Source organism: Pleurodeles waltl, chromosome 6 (assembly GCF_031143425.1).
Source record: "Pleurodeles waltl isolate 20211129_DDA chromosome 6, aPleWal1.hap1.20221129, whole genome shotgun sequence".
Lineage (NCBI taxonomy): Eukaryota > Metazoa > Chordata > Amphibia > Caudata > Salamandridae > Pleurodeles > Pleurodeles waltl.
In genome coordinates, this window is record NC_090445.1 from 105,708,302 (window position 1) to 105,724,971 (window position 16,670).

General features: G+C 45.4%; 1 protein-coding gene across 1 annotated transcript in view; it reads left to right on the forward strand.

Annotated features, from left to right (window-relative positions):
- The window catches only part of STAC2 (SH3 and cysteine rich domain 2), a 170,665-nt gene that overhangs the window by 125,556 nt on the left and 28,439 nt on the right, over positions 1-16,670 (forward strand). Inside the window, exons 2-3 of the mRNA XM_069237460.1 lie at positions 9,241-9,544; positions 11,482-11,579. Of these exons, the coding sequence (XP_069093561.1) occupies positions 9,241-9,544; positions 11,482-11,579 (402 nt within the window). The remainder of the gene's footprint in view (positions 1-9,240; positions 9,545-11,481; positions 11,580-16,670) is intronic.

Here is a 16,670-nt window from a genome sequence, read left to right on the forward strand (position 1 = left end):
GTAATTGCACTTCAAACTTGGAGGTGTCTGCAACCCCAGCGGACAGCTCTTACATTGGGCCTGATGTAGCGGCAAATGGAGTATTATCCGTCGGCACTGGGGAGTACTTTACGACCAACATACCAAGGGTACTCTGCCCACCATATTTAGATCCATCCTTAGGGCCAGCAGACATATTTAGCATGTCTAGGAACCATTGTCATGTCAGCTCCTGGAAGTGCACTGAAAGATTGACAGATGTCTCTGTCAACAAGATGGAGCCGTATGTCAAACTTTCAAGTTTCTTTTATTTAAAAAAAGAATCATAAAGAGGGATTTTATTTTTGAAAATAAAATAAAAAATACCCCCCTCACCACAGAAGTTACCTCCCTTTGCAAGTGGGGCATTTTTTGTTTTTAACTGCCCCTTACCTCCAGGATTTGCCTGGAGGTGACGGTAGTAAAAAACTGCTTTAAATTCACTCGTCTAAATTAGGTGGGGGGTATATAGCCAACTCTCTGACGGCCCTTACTCCAACAGCCTATCAGAGAAGTTTGGCCACAGCAGAGACAGAGTAGTCTCCGCTGTGGCCAAACTATGGTCTGCCTGCATTTAAATCAGGTGGACGGACTATCATCTTGGCAGTAAGCCATTGCGACAGACTATCTTACTGCCAAATATAAAAGCAGCCCCATTGTCAGAAACCGCTGTCATGGTCGTTCCAGTCAGTGCAGTCAAAGTGTGTCATGAGCCCCGTCAGCATGAGGGTGCCATACAGCATGCTTTCAAAATATTTATTTATTTTCAAAAACAAAATCCCAAAGCAGGATTTTCTTTCTGGAAATAAAAGAAACACAACTCTCTTGCTTTGGTAGCTTTCTCCCAGGGCGTTGAGGTAATTAAAGTGTTTTTACTTTCACTTCCTGCCTCATTTTGGATGGTGGAGTGTGAAAGTAATAACTAGCCATTTGCCTCCCTAGTATAAACTGTGGACAAATGGCCAAGCATTTGATGGCCTTTTCTCCATCGGGCCATTCGTAAAGTATGTCGACGGAGGATACAGAGTAGTCTTCCTCACTGACATACTAAAGATCCACCCAGTGCTTAATTTGTAAATAAAAACGTGCCGGTGCCCAAAGCCCTCCTCTTAAACACGCGGATGCTGCAAATAAATGTGTGAACACGGAATACTGAGGCGGCGTAATCCTAAAGCCATCTCGGACCTCTTCAATCCATGTAAAGCCACTCCCTGCCCCTTCAACTCACTCTAGCAGCTTTCTACTTTCTGCCTTTGTGACACTTTTTCGTTTTTCCCTTCCTCTGTCTGTCCCATATGTGTCATTTGCTAGCAGCAAATGCTTGAGGCAGAAGAATAAGCCCCGGCCCTCAAAAATAAGTTCGGTGCTCAGCACTGGAAACAACAAGCACAAATTAAGCACTGGATCCATCCGACTCTAAGTGAAGTATGCAGAACTTTAGTTTGGCAGAGAGGGTACTCTGTAGGCTTTGCCCTGAAGTACCTTCTCTGCCAAACTCTGAATCAGGGTATTTGTCTCTTCTCCCTCTGTGTTTCTTGCTCTGTGTATCTCTCCTTCTCTTTGTCTCTCCCTTTTTTTCTTTCTCTCTTTTTCTCCCCCTCTCTATCCCTCCCGCTATCTCTAGTTCTCACACTCTTTCATTCTCTTTTTACCTGTCCCTCTCTTTCTCTCGGCCTCTATTCCTCCCTATCTTTCTTTAAACACAATCATCATGCCAACCTAATAAAAGCAAGTACAGAAAGAAAATTAGTCTACAATGAGTTAATCTCTGAATAACTGAACATCAAGTGGTTTTTGCAGCAAAGGAAAGGCTGCTCTTTGCTTGGTAGCAGATGGTCTACTGTCAAACGAAAAGCAACATACAGTCACTTATCAGAAGCAGCTTGTTTTACTTAACAGCCTATGTGTCTTCTGTAGGCATTTTTGACAACTTTCGCCTACCTTTTTAGGTCTAGCCTAGAGACAAGTTTAGCTGTCTTGTCAATCTCATGGTTTCCAAAATAGTCATACTAAAAATACACACATATATACATACCTACTGGGCTTTTCGGTCGGACCTCTTAATCTACTCGCCTGTTGAAGATTTATACACATTTTTTCCCCTTCAACCCCAGCACAGAGCTTTCATGGTGGGTCAGCCCACATCAACCATTGGCTCTCACACTCTCTGACTGACATTCTCCCTCTTCACATGTGCACAGCTGCTTAAAAAGAAGTGCACTTCATTGCAAGGCAGGTATACCTGGGCTGCAAGATCACTCCTTTACTTTTATATTTTTTATAACTTTGCCATTTTTTACATATTGCTCATGTCTGCAACAAAAATTTACATTTAACAGAGCCCAGATCTTCTGGCTTGTTTGTTACCATTGAAACGAGGAAGCTTTGCAGTAAATCAGCAAACTATCTTGTTTAACCTGTTGTCTGTAATACTATACTCCAACATATACATGATATTTGTAGTTACTTGTAGCGTTTCATTCACATGCTTTTAGAACCATATTTGTATCGAAATCCTAACATGTCTTGCAGTGGCAGCTGGTGACATATGAAAGTGGTGAGGCTTAAAAGTTGGGTATGACTTTTATGTAGTGAGTGAAGCGAGAAAGCTTAATTGACAACCGTGGGGCCCAAGGTGAGTCCTCCTCTCAAGAAAAAATATAAAAAAAGATTGACAATTGGTGCATTCAAAAGCAAATTAATCTATAGAGAAAGCAAGGTTTATAAAGCAGTGGGAACGTATTATCTTGAAATACTAAACATATTATATACTGCTCCTTATCTTACTGAATTAATACATTCAACAGTTACTTCAATGTACAAATTGTACTGCGCAACAACTTCAGGCCCTTTAAAGTGTGTTCTTGCCCAGTGTCTTGCACTGCATGCATCATCAACTTTGGAAGAAATTCTCTAACCAGACATCAGGAAGCACCCGCAGTTGCTGGCTGCAATCAATCATACAGACAGATGTGCAGACACATCTTTAAGTGTGATAAAAAAAAGTCAGGGCTCTCTAAATGGGGTCATAAAAAATAAATTTCCGTGATTCCTTTAGTGTGCCACCTGGCTTGTATTTTGGTTTTTCTCTAAGATTACTACAACTGACATATACCTAAAACCTGTCAGTACTATTGTCTTTGGCAATGCTTGTTAACTGTTTAAGATAAATGAGTAACAACAGTGATTAGTTATAAATAACTAACATTGGAAATGTTTCAATTCTAAAATTGTGAGACTGTGAATTCAATATTATTGAGGCCTATGGAAGAAGTATGACCTTCAGTTATGTGTGTTTTACGTTCAATTTGTATGCCCTTTTTCTCTTCAAATCTCATCCATCTGCACATTTTCATTCTCTTCTCTTTCCTCTTCAGTACCCTCTTTTCCCTCTCCGGTGAATGCACTCCCTAGCATCTCCCTCATTTTACCACCCCAAACATACACTGCACTCATTCATATTTAAGGACTTTATTTCATTTTGTTTTGTCTTCTAAATATTGTGACCGCCACGCAAACCTTCACGCACATTTATACTGAATTTCATTTGCAACTGGAATACATGACCATTGTTATGTGAGCTCTCCAGAGAGACCAACCCACTGTCAGGCACTTTACTTTGCTTTCAGCCTCAGCACCAGCGCTCTGAATTAAAGCCCCTCATGAACACTGGCAGAAGTCAAAGTATGCACTATGCAAGAGTAATATAATGCACAGAAACACAGCATGACAAAACAGCTAACTCTCTTGGGGAATGCAACATTAAGAAAAACATGAAATTAGAGGAACTAAATGGGTGACACACATTACACACATTTTAACATTCATTGTTCGCATATCAATCCATGTTTGTGACATTAATATTAAGGGCATGAAGATAGGGCCAGTTTTAACACCATACAGCAGATAACTGCATTACTCGGATATTTGGATCCATTTCATAAGGGAGCAAGAAACCTCCTCGTATTTTGGGACAGTTTCACGAGGAACAAATACAGTAGCTCCACCTATAAAGGAGACAGCGACCTGCTGACAGGGCATGGGGTGTCACATGGGGAAGGTTAGTATGACAAGGGGTCTCAATGCAATAAAAATAACACAAGATTAGTATTATAACACTTACCGTTACTGAAGACAATGCACTAATGTGTGAACATGCTTGCATCCACTGCTACTGTGTTACAAATGGGAAAAGGGTGGGATCTTTGCCCGTAAATGACAGATGAAGATTCTGACACCCAAAATCATGACTCTAACAGCGTCACTGGCCTATAGTGGATGCTGCCATAGACCACAATGTAAATGAAGGGCTTTACAGCAGTCAGCCCTGCGTCGTGCGTCACAGTGTAGAAAGTTGATTTACTGTCTGGCTTCTGTCTCTGCTTAAAAGCGAGGCGGGGTAGGCAGCCTGGGACAGACAGCCCAGACTTAAATGCATCGATTTGTTTAGAAATATGATTGTATCTCCAAACAAATTGATCTATTTAATATTTTTTATATGAATGTGTAGCAATTTCAGAGAGGCGCAGCTCCTCAGCCCTAAAAGAGAAACCGCCTGTGATGTCTTGTATGGTTTGTGCATATTCAGCTTTCCTCAACGACACCAACATATCTTTAACACTGTTTAAAGAAGTCACACCTTTCTGACAGTCGAGAACACCTCCCCACTTCTGTAACTACTACTCCCTTTTTCTGATTGGTGAGCTGCGAATGCCCCATCTGATCTCCAGAGACCGGACGTCCTAAAAACAGTTGATTGCATTACTTAGGGCCTTATTTAGAGATTAGTAGATGGGTTATTCCATCACAAATGTGACGGATATCCCATCCATGTATTACAAGTGCCATTGGGTATAATAGACTTGTAATATGGCAGGTGGGATATCAATCATGTTTTAGAACAATGGTAGTGCACCACCACCAATAATATAGAATGTCCAATTTTTTGATTTGAAATTATGCAAATCTTTTTTTTATTCCTCTTTTTCTTTCCTCACTCTTATCCAATAATATATGAATTCACAACAGCAACAGCCAACGTGTTTCATCCTTTCACATAGGACTTCTTCAGGGCTAAACAATTGGCCTCAAATTTGATTAATTTAATCGTTGCTCTTAAACCATTGGTACCTCCAAAATAAGCATTTCTTATTCCTCTGCAAGTTGGGCAATACAACAATATCGGCATGCATGAAGTCCGGTGTAGGAAAGTACCATCTTGCCTGGCATGTTACCCCCATATTTCACTGTATATATGTTGTTTTAGTGTATGTGTCTCTGGGACCCTGCCAGCCAGGGCCCCAGTGCTCATAAGTGTGCCCTGTATGTGTTCCCTGTGTGATGACTAACTGTCTCACTGAGGCTCTGCTAACCAGAACCTCAGTGGTTATGCTCTCTCTGCTTTCTAAATTGTCACTAACAGGCTAGTAACCAATTTCACCAATTCACATTGGCATACTGGAACACCCTTATAATTCCCTAGTATATGGTACTAAGGTACCCAGGGTATTGGGGTTCCAGGAGATCCCTATGGGCTGCAGCATTTCTTTTGCCACCCATAGGGAGCTCTGACAATTCTTACACAGGCCTGCCACTGCAGCCTGAGTGAAATAATGCCCACATTATTTCACAGCCATTTTTCACTGCACTTAAGTAACTTATAAGTCACCTATATGTCTAACCTTCACCTGTTGAAGGTTGGGTGGCAAGTTACTTAGGGGGTCATTCCGACCGGGGCCGGGGTCGGCGGGAGCACCGCCAACAGGCTGGCGGTGCTCCTGAGGGCATTCTGACCGCGGCGGTATGGCCGCGGTCAGAACCGGAAAACCGGCGGTGTCCCGCCGGTTTTCCGCTGCCCTGAGGAATCCCCCATGGCGGCGCAGCTTGCTACGCCGCCATGGGGGATTCCGACCCCCTCACCGTCATCCTGTTCCTGGCGGTTTCGACCGCCAGGAACAGGATGGCGGTGAGGGGTGTCGTGGGGCCCCTGGGGGCCCCTGCAGTGCCCATGCCAATGGCATGGGCACTGCAGGGGCCCCCATAAGAGGGCCCCACTTTGAATTTCAGTGTCTGCTTAGCAGACACTGGAATTCGCGACGGGTGCTACTGCACCCGTCGCACACCTTCCACTCCGCCGGCTCCATTCGGAGCCGGCTTCCTTGTGGAAGGGTGTTTCCCACTGGGCTGGCGGGCGGCCTTTTGGCGGTCGCCCGCCAGCCCAGTGGGAAACCCAGAATGACCGCCGTGGTCTTTTGACCGCGGGACGGTCTTCTGGCGGTCACAGCCAGGCCGGCGGCTACCGCCGCCGGCCGGGGTCAGAATGACCCCCTAAGTGTGTCGGCACCCTTGTACTAGCCAAGGTGCCCCCACATCATTCAGGGCAAATTCCCCGGACTTTGTGAGTGCGGGGACACCATTACACGCGTGCATTATACATAGGTCACTACCTATGTATAGCCTCACAATGGTAACTCCCAACATGGCCATGTAACATGTCTAAGATCATGGAATTGCCACCCCAATGCCATCCTGGCATTGGGGAGACAATTCCATGATCCCCCGGGTCTCTAGCACAGACCCGGGTACTGCCAAGCTACCTTTCCCGGGGTTTCACTGCAGCTGCTGCTGCTGCCAACCCCTCAGACAGGTTTCTGCCCTCCAGGGGTCCAGCCAAGCTTGGCCCAGGAAGGCAGAACAAAGGACTTCCTCAGAGAGAGGGTGTTACACCCTCTCCCTTTGGAAAAAGGTGTCAGGGCTGGGGAGGAGTAGCCTCCCCCAGCCTCTGGAAATGCTTTGATGGGCACAGATGGTGCCCATCTCTGCATAAGCCAGTCTACACCGGTTCAGGGATCTCCCAGCCCTGCTCTGGAGCGAAACTGGACAAAGGAAAGGGGAGTGACCACTCCCCTGACCTGCACCTCCCAGGGGAGGTGCCCAGAGCTCCTCCAGTGTGCTCCAGACCTCTGCCATCTTGGAAACAGAGGTGCTGCTGGCACACTGGACTGCTCTGAGTGGCCAGTGCCAGCAGGTGACGTCAGAGACTCCTCCTGATAGGCTCTTACGTGTGTTGCTAGCCTATCCTCCTTCCTAAGTAGCCAAACCTCCTTTTCTGGCTATTTAGGGTCAATGCTTTGGGGAATTCTTTAGATAACGAATGCAAGAGCTCATCAGAGTTCCTCTGCATCTCTCTCTTCACCTTCTGCCAAAGGATCGACCGCTGACTGCTCAGGACGCCTGCAAAACCGCAACAAAGTAGCAAAGACGACTACTGCAACCTTGTAACGCTGATCCTGCCGCCTTCTCGACTGTTTCCTGGTGGTGCATGCTCTGGGGGTAGCCTGCCTCCTCCCTGCACTAGGAGCTCTGAAGAAATCTCCCGTGGGTCGACGGAATCTTCCCCCTGCAACCGCAGGCAATAAAAGACTGCATCACCGGTCCTCTGGGTCCCCTCTCAGCACGACAGTCCAGTGACTCTTCAGTCCAGGTTTGGTGGAGGTAAGTCCTTGCCTCCCCACGCTAGACTGCATTGCTGGGTACCGCGTGATTTGCAGCTGCTCCGGCTCCTGTGCACTCTTCCAGGATTTCCTTCGTGCACAGCCAAGCCTGGGTCCCCGACACTCTAACCTGCAGTGCACAACCTCCTGAGTTGTCCTCCGGCGTCGTGGGACTCCCTTTTGTGTCTTCGGGTGAGCTCCGGTTCACTCCTCTTCCAAGTGCCTGTTCCGGTACTTCTGCGGGTGCTGCCTGTTCTGTGAGGGCTCCCTGACTTGCTGGGCGCCCCCTCTGTCTCCTCACCCAAGTGGCGACATCCTGGTCCCTCCTAGGCCACAGCAGCATCCAAAAACCCTAACCGCGACCCTTGCAGCTAGCAAGGCTTGTTTGCGGTCTTTCTGCGTGGGAGTATATGGTTTGTGTTGCCCCTATACCTATGTGCTCCTATTGCAATACATTGTAACTTTACACTGCTTGCATTACTTCCTTTTGCTATTACTGCATATTTTTGGTATTGTGTACATATATCTTGTGTATATTTGGCATCCTCATACTGAGGGTACTCACTGAGATACTTTTGGCATATTGTCATAAAAATAAAGTACCTTTATTTTTAGTATATCTGTGTATTGTGTTTTCTTATTATATTGTGCATATGACACCAGTGGTATAGGAGGAGCTTTACAAGTCTCCTAGTTCAGCCTAAGCTGCTTTGCCATAGCTACCTTCTATCAGCCTAAGCTGCTAGAAACTCCTCTTCTACACTAATAAGGGATAACTGGACCTGGTACAGAGTGTAAGTACCACTTGGTACCCACTACAAGCCAGGCCAGCCTCCTACATCCGGCATGTTTGTGACGGAGTAGCCTGTCCACTGAACTCTAAATCAGGCCCTTAGTGTCTTTGGGATAGAGGGCCTCATTTAGACTATGATGGTCATCCCGCCATCTGTCAGGCTGGCTGAGGTAATTGCCAAAGGCACCCGGGCTGGACTACTCCTGTCATATTTGGAGATTTCTGCTATCCCTAGGGCGATCTCCGTGTCTTCAGAGGAGCTGCTCTCATGGTTGCTTCTTTGAATCCACTAAAAGTTTGTAGAGCAGCATTTTTTGTTTTCTAAAAACATACTACCGCACTGTAAAAAAAAAAATGGTGACTCTGAAACCCAGTGAGTTTTCTTCCAGGTTGTGAGAGTCTTTTTTCAATCTTTATTTCAGAACCCCCAAGCTTTCCCTGGTGGTCTTGACCATTCCAAATAGGATGTAGATGTACATTCTGATATGCAGACAACTGACAGCCCCAACTTTTTTGGGCCATCGGTGTAGGGTTTTCAGCAGCAGAGCCAGCACAGTGCAGCCACTGGAAACGTCCTGATTTACCTGACTCTCAATGGAGCGGGAGGACTGTCAGTTTGTCAGACAGGTACTCAGCCACCTATGTGGAAGGGGAAGCTGTGTGCCAAACTCTAAACCAGGCCCAGAGCCTTTGAAAACAGGGACCTCTAGAGAGATATAGAAAATCTCCCATCAAACATTTTCCGTTTCCAGGCATTGTGCATTGTTTTGAGTGTACCCTATGTTTTCTCAGCGGGTTCCCTTCCTTACAGCTATGTGTCATTTCCATTTCTTGGACACGTACCCGTTTCCGGGTCTGATACCTTGTGTTAGTGCATGGTCACTCTTTCAAAGCAGGACTCTCTTGCATTCTGATTTCTCTGTTTCTCTCTTATAGCTCCAGCGGCTCAAGCGCTCCCTCTCGCTCAAGACCATCCTGCGCAGCAAGAGTGTGGAGAACTTCTTCCTGCGCTCCAACAGTGACCTCAAGATCCCTTCCGACGTCCTGCTGAGCCCTCCCGTGGCTCCTCCTCCTCCGTCACCACCTCCGGTGCCGGTGGAGACCCTGCCCTCCACTGAGCACTCCCTCAACACCTCAGGGAAACCGCTGGCCCTGCTGAAACCAATGCGGACCCACAGCTTCCAGGAACATGTCTTCAAGAAGCACTGCCAATGTGAACTGTGCCACAAGCTCATTGTAGGTGAGTACCAGGGAGCCTGGGCACTGCCCATGTCAGCTCTGCCACCAGGTGACTGTGTATGAATTCCAGGGAAACTGGGCACTGCCCATGCAAGTGACTTCTGCCAGCAGCTGATTGTGGGTGAGTAGTATCAGGGATCCCAGGCACTACCCAGGTGAGCTGTGCCACCAGCTGATTATAGGTGAGTACCATGTAGCTTCCTGGGCACTGCCCATGTGAGTTCTGCCACTAGCTGATTGTGGGTGACTACCAGGGAGCCTGGATTCTGCCCATGGGAGCTCTGCCAGGCACTGATTGTGGGTTAGAGGGAGCTCAGCGACTGCCCATGTGACCTCTGCCACCAGCTGATTGTAGGTGAGCACCAGGGAGCCCCCGCATTGCACATGTAAGCTTTTCACCAGCTGGTAGTGGGTGATTACCAGGGCATGCTGGTACTGTCAATGTGAGCCCTGCCACCAACTGATTGTGGGTAACAGGGAGCTAAGAGACCGGCCATGTGAGGAGGGCACTAGGTAACCCGGGCACTCCCATGTGAACTGTACCATCAGCTGGGTGTGTGTGAATACCAGAGAGCCCAGGGACTGCTCATGTGAGATGTGCCACCAGCTGATTGCAGGTCACTAGGAAGTCAGGGCACTGCCCCTGTGAATTTTGCCACCAACCGGTTGTTGATGAAACTCAGTCCTCACATTGTGGTCAAGTACACTGGGAGTCATTACAGTGAGATAAGTACATTGTGTATATCAGGAATGCTGTTACATCTCATTTGTGTATACCAGTAGTGTTTCTCTACTTTTATCAGCTTTCAATGTAAGTATGTGTGTGTGTGTGTGTGTGTATATATATATATATATATATATATATATATATATATATATATATATATATATATATATATATATATATGTATATATTTATGTATGGATATATATATATATATATATATATATATATATATATATATATATATATATATATATGTATATATATATATATATACATATGTGTATATATATATATATATACATATGTGTATATACACACAAAAACACACACACACACACTTTTCAGCTTTCAACCCCACAAAACCTTTTGTCTATATTTTGGTTTTATCAATGAAACAAAGAACATACTTATAAACACAAGTACACTTCAATTTTAGTAATTATACTTTTTAAATAATATCTTAAGAAAGTAAAACCAATTAATATTTGAAAATAAGTGATATTATTATATTTGTAGTCTAATCTATTTAATTTTCACAAACTTTATTTTAAGTACTTTAACTTGATTTTTAAATGTATAAAATATATATGCATATACACATATAAATATGTAAATACACACAGACACACACACACACACACCCGCATGGAAGCTCTGCTATCAAAGCCTTGAAAGCTGGGTCACCAGGGGGTCTTGGCACTGCCCTTTGTTCCTCATACCCTATCCTGGCTGAAGTTGCTTGAAGCTAGCCTTTTTAGGAATCACCAGATACTGTCCATACCTTTAACAAGAAAAGGTAGGTGGGTGCTGGAGGTTCCCAACAACTAGGAGTAACAGGATATGGAGTAGTCAGGGCACCCAAAATGGTGAACACCCTGGTGGGGGTAGTTAGAAGCTTGCTTCCCGCACACTTGGAGAAGACCCTGGCCAGGTAGCTGAAGGCCTCCTTTTTCCTAGGATGGAGCAGATCCAGGAATGGGTTGTTCAAGATTTTTTTCCTAATCAAGAGAGAGTGAAGGATGGCTGCCTTGGCCACATCTGGAGAAGTTCTATGTGTGGCTCAGTAGAGAGTCCCTCCCCACAAACCTGAAGCAGGCCCTTACAAGGTCACTGGCAGCTTTCTTTCTGGCGCCTGGCTCTGGGAAGGAATAATGGTAATTGTTTTAAAAAATAATCCCACTGCTATTCCTCATGCCTGCTCTTTCTTTTAGGAAATTCAAAGCAGGGGCTGAGATGCAAAACGTGCAAGACCAGCGTCCACCTGTGGTGTTCGGAGGAGGTGTCCCATCAGCAATGCCTAGGCAAGACGGTGAGCAGACTGGGTGTGGGCCACAGCCAGTGTCACAGGCTCATGCCTAAGTGAGCTAACAAGAATTAAGGTTCTAAAGAAATCACATGCCCAGCTTCAATGAGCTGACGATCCTGAGATATATATAGGTGTCTCATGCGGGCCTCATAGGGCTGACATTTTACAAGGATCCAAAGGTGTCCTATGCCGCACCTCAGTGATCTGCCAATACTCAGAGATCTAAAGGTGTCATCTGTCAGGCCTCAGAGAGCTGACGATTTAAAATAAATATATATATATTTACGTCTTGCAGACCTCAGCTGACAAAAACCAAGGATCTAATTGTATTCCATGCCAAGCCTCACTCTAGTCAAGGATCTAAAGGTGTGCCATACTCAGAGCTTTACAAGTGTCCAATGTCATGCCTCAGTGAGCTGGTTTGTGTGCGTGGGAAGCTTGCAGTGGTGACTCCTGGCTTGTGACTTTGTATTGTAATGGCATTTATAGGTGTTTACTACCCTTGTTGAGGCATTAAAGTGATTTTTAGAGAGTAGTGCCAGAGCCCAGTGTTAGTAGTTTAGCTACACCTTGTCTTCTCAACATCACCAACAATCTAATGCAAGCCACCCAAACCCCTGGTCTGGACCAACCACTTTGTCATCCCTATCACCCTGCTCAGCATCTTACCATTAAACCAAGGTCAACCCAAAAGAGAAGGTCAAACCTTCAAATCCTTCAAAGACATCTCCATAGACAACCTTATTGTTGAACTCTTCTCACTCTACCTACTATGTGTCCCAAGCCAACTCTCTTCTAATCAACTTCAAAACTTTTTCTTTTAGAAAACTATGAGAACATCCATGCCACAAATAAAACATGCAAGTTCCAGTCAAAGCCTTCATCAACCTGACGGAAGGCAGCAGTACGTCACTCGTCACAGAGTGGGGTGGGATCAGTGAGAGTTGCTGACGACAAAACACTCTGTGACCAGGTGTCACTGATTGACACTCGATCTTGGGCACTTCAGGGCTTAGAACTGTAGGTGAAGCTCCCCCTGATCATGAAGGGGAGGGCTTTGAGGTGCTTTGCTTGTCTGAAGATGTCACGCCCACAGGAGCTGTGACTTCTTCATCTTGGCAAAGCTCAGCTAAAGCAGCCAGGAGCCTGTGCATTTAGCACCTGTCTAGCTCTTGGCTGCCTGAGCAGTGGTGTAACAAAGATCCCTGCGGCCATTGCGGTGCGGGGGGGCCCGAGCTCCAGGGGACCCCCTCATCAAAGTACCATGACTGCAGAGCTCCAGAGTGAGTTTGGAGGAGGGCCCCTCCATGTACTTTGCAGGGGGGTCCTCAAGTTTTGTTAAACCTCTGTGCCTGAGCTGAACGAGAGGAGTGTCTGTCAGGCTGACATTTGCTGACACTCTTCTTTTCAGGCAAAAGGTGAAGGTTGTGGTCCCTTTGCCCATTAGAATGGGTTGCTGATGTTTAAGTCCCTCAGCACACCATGGTGACCGCTCATCATATCAGTCAAAGCAAAGTACTATGCCAACACTATCAATGAAGCCACCTACAGAAGCAGAATGCTTTTCAAGACAATCGAGCACTGCACCAACCTCCTGTTGGACCCACCTATTCCTCATTACACAGAAAAGTGCAAAGCTATCAATCACTTCTTCAGAGTACAGAAGATCTGACATAACATTGACAGCACCAAGCCCACTTCATCTCTTACGCCCACCCCTTCCCAAATAAATATGCAAAGGCCATCCTTCAAATCCTCAGCTCCTGCAGATCTCACAACATACTCTTCTGCAAAGCCATTTCTTATGAAGGTGGTGTCTTACACTTATCCATCACCAATGTTCGCTCTGGTGACACTCACCATTGTCAATGTCTCCCTCACTTAAGACGTCTTCCTAAAAGCTCCCAAGACAGACCACTACACTAGACTCTGACAGCCTTACCAAATACCCACCTATCACTCACTTATCTTTCATCACCAAGATCATTAAAAAACAGTCTATGTTCAATTCCACCATCATATTAATGCTATCCATTTCTGACATGACTACCAGTCTGTCTTCAGGTCACCATACTGTCTCCTGTTGTCTTTAACCCCTACGTATAGCCTCCTAATCACAGATAACAGCATCAAGATTTCCCAATATGCTGATGATACTCAAATCTACTTGAAAGTCTCCTCTCCATCAGACATCCAATGCCTCAAACATTCCCTGCACATCTTCCACACCTGGAGGTCCAGCACCTACCTGAAGCTCAACCCAACCAAGAGGAAATTCCTGTTATTTGCCAAGAACAAGAAACATGAAACAATACAAACCTGACTCAATGACATGACCCTTGGCAACTTCAAACCTTAACTTTCACTGAATACCAGGTCACTTGGATTCACCCTGGGCCCCAACTCCAACCTCAGTGTACATGTTGCCAAGAAACAGAAACAGTCTGCTCTCTTTTCTAAAGAAAGTGAAACGGTTTCTTCCAGAAAGCAACTTTAAAAATGCTGTTCGAGCCTTCATAATCTTCCACCTGGATGGTGCTAAAGCCCTACGTCATTGCCTTCCAGACTCCACACTGGCACCCATTAAGAGCATCCTACATATTGAAATGTCTCATTCAGGGCCTGAAGAAATGTGAACACATCTCCCCCAACCTGCTGGAAGTTCATTGGCTCCCCTTTCTGCTCTGCGCATCTACAAAACCAGCTGCTTCATTTACAAAACCCATCATGACTAGCACCCCGCTTTTCTTTCAGACAAGCTCACCACCTCTGGTGGCTTTCCGCACATCCTTAGCCAGGACACAATCAGCTCGAGAAGTAGAAAAAAAGAAAACATAATGCAATAGTCCATTCCATCTATGCACCTAGGTTCTGTAACAACAGGCTCATATCCATCAAGACTGCCCTAGCGTTGCTCCAATTTAGGAAAGAATTGAAGACCTTTAAAAGAAAATTGCAGATGAATGCATTAATAGTTCACTAACTAGCTGACACTTCTATCACTTGTTGACTTTACGCTTGTCTTTGACATTGTACACCACTCCGCCTGCTTTTGGCACGGTTTGTACACTGGAGAAATACAACATACACAAGAAAGAGACACGTGGAAGGAATGTTAGTGGATATTAGTTGTGTTTCCATGCCCTGTTCTGCCTTTCAATTAAAGGTATTTGAAGGTTCAAAATTGTTTAGTTTCTGTGTATTGGTTATTTTCACCCTAGAAAGTCAGTTTGTGTTGTCATGAAGTTGTTAAAACCAAACAGTTTATGGATTACAGGTGTTGATGGGAATTGATGTAACAAGATGTACCTTTATAGTATGTTTGCAGATCACGTGGTCTCTAACTAGGGTCTGTACAATTCAAGTGAGGGCAATTCAAAAAATTATAAATAGGGCATGCAAAAAGTAAATAGTAGAAAGGACAGTTTTTTAATAGATTGGATAGTCTATAGTCATGCATATCTTTTAGTTTGTTCACAGTTCTAGCCGACAGTAAATACAGTTGTAACAGGAACTGAATTCACCAAGACCACCATTGAGACTCAAGCCAGTACATAAATTATGGGCAGGCAAATAAAGTTAATAGGTAAGAACGGAGCATTTGTTCAAAGGATAGTACAATCAAGCGTGTAGTCTCTATTCATGCGTAAATCTAGTCAACAGTATATACAGTTGTAGTGTAAATGAATTTGAACAAGATTCCATTCACAGCCAGGCTGAGTAAATCAATATTTAGTACAATTACAATGTGCTGTGAAACCATGGAGTTTGGGTAGCCGACACAACCAATTGGCCAGAAGAGAATTCAGGCTTACCTTGGAGTCAGGGGAGCAACAGGCAGATTTTCTTGACCTAGGCTCTTTCCAGGACCAAACAGGAAAGACCCCACAGGATGAAGCCCTTGTTCTCTATGCCCTTGTCTTGACATGAGGGAAGCTTGCAGTGCTTCTTTCCATCCTGTGCCTGTTGCGTGTCAGAAAGGCTTCAGTGCTGATTCCTATTCTGTGCATTTGGTGTGTGTGAGTGAAGCTTTCAGCTCTTCTTCCCATGCTGTACCTTCTGTGTGTGATAGAAGCTTGCAGTAAGTATTCCTGTTCTGTGCTTATACTGTGTTCGGAGACCTTGCATTGCTGCTTCATATCCCATACCTGTTGTGTGTGAGGAAAGCTTCCAGTGTTGCTGCCAATCCTGTACGTATTATGTGTAAGGAAAGCTTACAGTGTTACTGCCAATCTGTGCTTTTTGTGTGTGTGCAGGGACCTTGCATTGCTGCTTCATACCCGATACCTCTTGTGTGTGAGGAGAGCTTGAAGTGCTACTTTCAATCCTGTACTTGTTGTGTGTGCGGGAAGCTTGAAGCGCTGTTTCCCATCCTCTGCCTTCTGTGTGTGTGAGTGAAGCTTGGAATGATGCTTCCTATTCTGTACCTTCTGTGTGTGAGTGAAGCTTGCAACACTGCTTACAGTTCTGTACCTTTGTGCGTGAGTGAAGCTTGCAGCGCTTCTTTCCATTCTGGACCTTCCATGTGTAATTGAAGCTTGCAGTGCTGCTTCCCATTCTATACCTTCTGTGTGTAATTGAAGCTTGCAGTGCTGCTTCCCGTTCTGTACCTTCTGTGTGTGAGTGAAGCATGCAGAGTTGCTTCCCATTCTGTACCTGTTGTGCGTGAGTGACGCTTGCAGCGCTGATTCCCATTCTGTACCTTCTGTGTGTGAGTATCGCTTGCAGTGATGCTTCCAGTTCTGTACCTTCTGTGTGTGAGTGAAGCTTGCAGTACTTCTTCCCATTCTGGACCTTCTGTGTGTAGATGAAGCTTGCAGTGCTGCTTCCCATTCTTCACCTTCTGTGTATGAGTGAAGCTTGCGGTGCTGCTTCCCATCCTGTACTTTCTGTGTATGAGTGAAGCTTACAGTGCTGCTTCCCATTCTTCACCTACTGTGTGGGAGTGAAGCTTGCAGTGCTGCCTCCCCTTCTGTACTTTCTGTGTATGAGTGAAGCTTGCAGTGCTGCTTCCTATCCTCAGTCTGGTGTGTGAATTAAGCTTGCAGTTCTGCTTCTTCTCCCTCCTGTACCTGTTGTTTTAGGGAAGCTTTC